General features: G+C 37.6%; 1 protein-coding gene across 1 annotated transcript; it reads right to left on the bottom strand.

The window, feature by feature from the left end:
- Nucleotides 1–278: 278 nt before the first annotated feature.
- Nucleotides 279–6,175, bottom strand: PECT1 (phosphorylethanolamine cytidylyltransferase 1). The gene is made up of 9 exons (XM_087337074.1): nt 5,783–6,175; nt 4,488–4,723; nt 4,132–4,313; nt 3,702–3,773; nt 2,987–3,054; nt 2,787–2,907; nt 2,641–2,706; nt 895–1,017; nt 279–801 (listed from the first exon to the last, which is right to left on the bottom strand). The coding sequence occupies exons 1-9, from the start codon at nt 6,142–6,144 to the stop codon at nt 730–732; spliced, it is 1,302 nt and encodes a 433-aa protein (XP_087193200.1). The 5' UTR covers nt 6,145–6,175; the 3' UTR covers nt 279–729.
- Nucleotides 6,176–6,422: the final 247 nt, after the last annotated feature.

The following is a 6,422-nucleotide window of genomic DNA, read 5'->3' as shown; positions in this document are numbered from 1 at the left end:
TTAGTTGAGGCATCATTTTGGCTAATCCCAACAGTAATTTCTCACTTAAGTTGCTTTTTCTAGAGGTTAAATCCACAAAAGTACCGATATCGAATTGAACTTGGATTCTCTCAATTTTATGACCTTTGGATGGAGGTATGATCCATGGATGATCGTTCATCACAATTTCGTCAATTTGTAATGTGTATATGCATGAATCCACATGACAGAAATGCACATATGAATTTGATTACAAACACAATGTAAAACTCCAATAGAATAAAATATAAAAGGGAGAATGAAAAAAAGGGTTTGTAAGTATTATAAGAACGTATTTTCCAAAATAAAAAGGTTATCTCGAGGTTTTACAGATCCCTACCCTCTTTACCATATCTTTTTAAAACTTCTGACAGAAAAGGTCTTGCCAGAGGGATGCCGCATGTGGCTATAATATATATTTTGGTTAGTGATTACATGTTTGTCAGCTAGAATATAGATGCCATCTTCAATAGACTTGGCTCACTTAAAAGTAAAAGGAACAATAAAACCTACGCTTTTCAGCATTTGGAAGTATCTCCTCGGGAAATAAGGATAGACTTCAATTTTTGCTTTTCCTCCTCACACCATGATCCCCATGGTGCCAAGAACTCATATAAAAACAGGCGAAATAAATAGAACTACATTGATCTTCACTGATTCGTTGCGTCATGTCATGTCATGTCATGTCATTCTATGTCAGGCAATGCCCTTTTAATCACCAGAGATGTAAGCTTTTCCTTCATAGTACTTTTTCTCACTCTCCACCTTCTTGTCATTCCTTTTCTGAAAAAACATAATAGAGCACCAAATTTTAGTACAAATTGTCGAGTACTGACATCCTATGGGATTGAAAGGGTCAGAAAAAAAGAAAAAGACCTTGTATGCCTCATAATGTGAGACAATCCTTCTTATAATGGTGGTGGTCGTGATGTCTCTTGGGCTTTCGATTGTGCGAAAAATACTTAGATCTTTCGCTGCTTTGTAGGGATCGTTCTCCTCCTGAAAAATGGACATCGGGTATTAATCTACAAATGAATTACAACAAAACATTACAAGAATTCAATGCGTGAACCATTTCTCGAGTTTTTTAACCATTTCCTCACATGATAAACATTTAGAAATCAGCTATAGAAGCCTTCAATATAAAAATGTGGAATTTTACATAACGATCATGCACTGAGATACAAACGTATACATTGGTGGCCCACATACACTCTACAAGACCATAAGCTCCTAAAAGAGGCTTGACAAAGTTTCCATTTGCTTATGGTAACTCATCAATGTGAGTAACAAAGGACTCATTCTCTCTACTTTACTCTAGGACTAAATGGCTTGAAATGTAATCATGATGAACTACAATCGATAATTAGAACTGAAATTGCTGCACTCTTAAAATATCAATCATGGGGCGATCCGATATGGAAAGCTAGGTGGAAGGAGGATGTCTCCAATGATATACTATGATGTCTCTGTACTTTGAAGATGTGTGCATCCAAATTGTGGTCCTGGGTTTAGGGTTTTAGGGTTTACGGTTTACGGTTTACGGTTTACAGTTTTAGGGTTTACGGTTTAGGGTTTAGGTGATGACCACAACAAAGACCAAGGCATCCACTTTGGCCAGGATGTTTGCTTGTACATGAGGAATGTCCCTAGCAATGTCTGTGAGGAAGAAATTAGTCAAAGTTCTCTGACTAGTGGATCAGCAAGTATCAACATCTCCTTCAAGAGATCCTCTCTATGCCTTTTCATCTCATTTTCCCTTTGCATCATGGAGTTCTTGCTCCTCACAATCAGACTTCCCAAATGCAAAGCTTCCAGATGTGGTTCTATTAAGCTATATATGCATATATCATCTGATCACTATCCTAAATTGATCAGATTATCTCCCCTATCACGATGGAAATGGCATATGACATGTGTACCACCACAACTTCGTTTGAATAATGAAACCATCTGAGGACATAAGTAAGGAATGGAACTTATAATCGGCAATCTATGTGACTAGTTTTGCTTTTGGATTCATCCAAGCTCATTACGTATGTCATTGCTTAATGGTGGTGGACACCTCGTCTGATCTGTTGGAGCTCTGATCTTTCCTGACATCCACTCATAGAGTGCACAAATCCTCCATTGCATGTTCTTTGGTATCTCAATAGTTTGCAGTTATTGCAAACCATGTCAAAGGCTCAGCAGAAATCTACAAAGCATCAATATATCCTACTGCCATAGGCTCCACTCTCCTCAACACACCTTGTAGCATAGCATACATAATATATGTTCTAGCGTAGTATATCCCCAACCTAAAACCTGTCTGCCCCTGTGCGCAATGTCCATGTTTCTCGGGTCCATTTCAGTCATTTCTGACACTAAAACATGTGAGACCATCTGCTAGTGGATATTTCATAAGGCCATTTAGAGTGGTGAATCCATGTGCCCATCCTGATGAGATCTCCTGAAATCTGCTATGTGTGAGAGAGAAGGGTCAACCTTAAAAGCATCAAGCTAACACTTTGAAAGGTACAAAATACGGCATTAATTCTTGACGACATTTCACCTATACACCCTTGAAATGAAGTTAGTTAGAAAATCAGAAAGAAAACAAGGAATGCGAAGAAGACTTACCGTCAACAAGTCAACATTTTCTGCAATTGTGCCATGTACAACAAACGAGATGTTGAAAGTTGTTATCTGATAAACAAGTTATCATGTTTAAACCAGTTATCTTCAAACACACATGCATAAACTTTGTAAAGAGTAACTATGTTTACCATATCCTTTGTTATAGTCCATGGGGCACCAATAATCACTTCGTCCACATATCGGCAAGCAAGCACACTAAGGCTACGCTCATGTAAATTCATAATAGGATGACTAGGTCCCCTGTTGAAACTGCAATTGACAAAAAACAACTGGTCTTTTGATTTGTAGGATCATACTACAGCTAAACTTAACTTTAGCACAGTCTTACCTCACAGTCTGATCAGTATGAATACCAACTAGTAGGAAGTCTCCAAGCTCTCTAGCAAGTCGCAATATCTACAGTAAAGCATGTCACGTTAGAAGCTAAGGAGATTCTATCCGGTTAATTCGCAACAATATGCAAGATCCAAGTAAAAAAGTCATACGCAGCAACCAGGTTTTAATACATTACCTGAATAAAGGACAGCTCTCACAAGTAAAGAAACAAGAATGCAATCAGTCTCCCTGGACAAACCCAAGCAGGATTGATATGATGTTGTCTTATATGGCCATGGTTTTGCATATTGTTTCAATCATAATACAACATAATCTTTTTGGGACCTGACTAATGCTGCTAGATATATGATGTGCATTTGGCAATTGTTCTGCACCTTGAGCCTGGCATCATTCATTGTTCAAATAAAAACCTTCCTAAATGTTTGAAATTTATTCACAAAATCAGGTCAAATTTTCTACTGATTCAATGCTACTCTCTTAAGTTACTAAGAGTCCAACTTTCTGCAAGAGATAAATTATTACACACAAGAGGTTAGCTCAAATTCTTCTACCAAATTACCTTCAGATATCTAGTGCCTCCCTAAGAGACAATGCTTATACTTGCAGAGCTCAGGAAGTGGTTATTCCTAGAGGATTATGACCTAACATTACATGGTGATCCGTATGTATTTACAACTAAATTTTGAGAAACACAATGCTATTTATACCTCTACATGCCCAGCATGAAAAAGATCAAAAGCCCCATCAATATATACTATGCGAGCATCTGGTCCAGGACCCTGCATAAAACAATATGACAACAAAAAAAGAAACAATTACGACAAATGACATAAGAACAAAAGAAATAGTCTCACAAAAAATCAAATTATGCACAAACAGAAAACAGAACATGTGGAGAAGTTCCAGGAATGCACACGGCTTTTTATTATGGCATGTGGGTCATACTTCAAAACTTTGATGTGTACATTTTGGCGAGATATGTGCAAAAGATCAGCAACAACCAAGTCTGCTTTCAAAGTAGTGATATAATATTGTCAAGAGAACTGATAAAATTATTGATTGATCCTAAAACGGATCCCACAAATAAAGAATGTCCATGAAACTCTGACATGAGCTAATGGTTTAGTAATTAATTACCTTCCCATTGGAAAATTGAACGATGCGCCTAGAGGTAGGTAAGAAGTGTGAAATCCTTGTTGCACTTGTAGCATGTCCACTGTCTGCTTTATTGCCATGCCCATGACTAAATTGGCGTTGTAATGAGCTGTGTTGTTGATTCTCATTGGTGGGCCTATCTCTCATACAAAGTAGCATCCGCCCTACAAAAAGATTTCGTCTCGCTCTTACAATACAGCACTTATGTTAATTGTACAATAAGTCCGTCAGAATCACCATTCTATCTCTCCCTCTCACTCTAGAGAAACATAGCATACAAACAGCACAAAACAGGAAATACCAACTTTGTATTTCCATCCAGTCAGGAACCAACTTACCAACAATATCAGTGCTAGAAACTCCTTCTGTTCGCTTTATCTGCTTATATCGCCCCACTTTCTTAGCAAGTTCGTAAGCATCACTACCATCAGGTAGCAGACAGGGATCATCTCCGTGGATAATAAAATCGATCTTGTAATCAGTAAAAAGTTTCTTCATAAATGCTTCATTAATTGCATAAGGAGCATCTGGAATGACCTCATCCACCCATTTCACTCCTTGCACCATAACCATCCTACATACAAATCAAGAGTTCAGGGACTTGGTCTATGCATTATAAAGAGCAGAGAAAAGGCTGTCTCCAAAACAAAAAAGATTGATGCCTGATAAGACTCGGAACGTCAGCATACATGACTCATATATTCCATATATAGTTGAGAAGCCCAAGTGAGAAATTTGTAGTTTTGGTTATTCATATTCATATACTGTATTGTCATTTCTTTTGTGCATTACTTCTTGTCTTTCATTGCAGAAGATATATTACTCATCCATTCTATCTCCTTGAGAAGCCTACAGTGAGACAGCTGTGTATATTCATACATTTCACTCGTTTTCTTTGATTACAGGATCAGACACTAGGTGAGGAGCCTCAAATCAAGACAAAGATTGGAGATTATTTAATGCATAATCATATATTTTACCCCAATTACTTTCATTACAAACAAAAAAGATACTCAATGAATCAGAAGAACCTGCCAAAATCAAAAGGGATCGGAAACTTGCTGAGGAGACTTAAGTGAGAAAATCAGCATTTATTTATACATGGTAAGCTATGGATTCCCTTCATTCTCTGATAAACAGACATCAAATGAGAAATCTATAATTTCTTTTTATGTGTATTCAAATATTTTATTCATTTGAGCTGATATGAATAAATCGTATCTTCCATTCGTTTTCTTTCTGTGGGTCAATGTCTCTTAATTACAGACATTGAACTAATCTTTCTGTATATTTGTATAGTTTACTCATTCCCTTTCATTCCAAAACCATTACAAGACCATTACAGAATTATTCACACAAAAATTGAATTGCACCACCAAAATTATATCCAAATTACTCAATATTAATCCAAAAACTCACATTCATTACTGATTAATCACTAAAACATTTTTTACTAAGAGTCTGATACAAATTAATCATTAAAACATCAGAAATAACTAACAGAATCACTACAGTTAATTAAAAAATCACAAGCAATTAATCCTAAAATCATTACAAAAAAAATCAAGAAACAAAGAGAATCAGATGAAAATGATACGAACAATCAATTAAAAAAACACCACGGCATTCATACCTCTCATCTAGGGACATAACAGGGGGACCTTTATTAGCGATGATCTCTTCATCACTCACAACCCCGACAACAAGTTCATCCCCGAGGGCGCGCGCTTGTCGGAGGGCATTGGCATGGCCATAGTGCATCAGATCGAAGCAGCCATCCATGTAAACCCTAATCTTCTTCGCTTGTTTCTTGGTCTTCTCAGGATGATTGGGCTTCTGGTGGGAGGAGAAGAGGCCATTGAAGAGGAAAGAGGGGAGGGGAGTATGGAAGCCAAGGAGGCCTGAGGAGACGCCCAGGAAAGCAGCTGAGAGTATCAATCCGCCCACGATGCGATGGACGAGGAAGGGTGAGGAGGTTTCCCATTGAGCTCCCATGGCGATTTTACAGGGAAAGACAGAGACAGAGACAGAGACCAGAGAAAGAGACAGAGACAGAAATATATATATATATATATATATATACTCTGTTTTTTGTTTTTTGCTCTCTGAAAAATATTACTGGTTTTCTAAAATGATCAGAAAGAACTGCCCTTCCTGGTTTTGTGGAGGTAGAGTGGTTTTCTAAACTTACCGGAAAACTGCCCTCCTCTCGTCGATCGCCGGACAATACCCCGGAAACGGAAGGAAATCCGGAAACTTCCCTTCGCAGATTC

Source organism: Azolla caroliniana, unplaced genomic scaffold (genome assembly GCF_043228905.1).
Source record: "Azolla caroliniana isolate FFs.n. ecotype wild unplaced genomic scaffold, voAzoCaro1.0.p SCAF_22, whole genome shotgun sequence".
NCBI lineage: Eukaryota > Viridiplantae > Streptophyta > Polypodiopsida > Salviniales > Salviniaceae > Azolla > Azolla caroliniana.
Note: the sequence above shows the minus strand (reverse complement) of the source record. Positions and strands in the feature narration are given on the sequence as shown.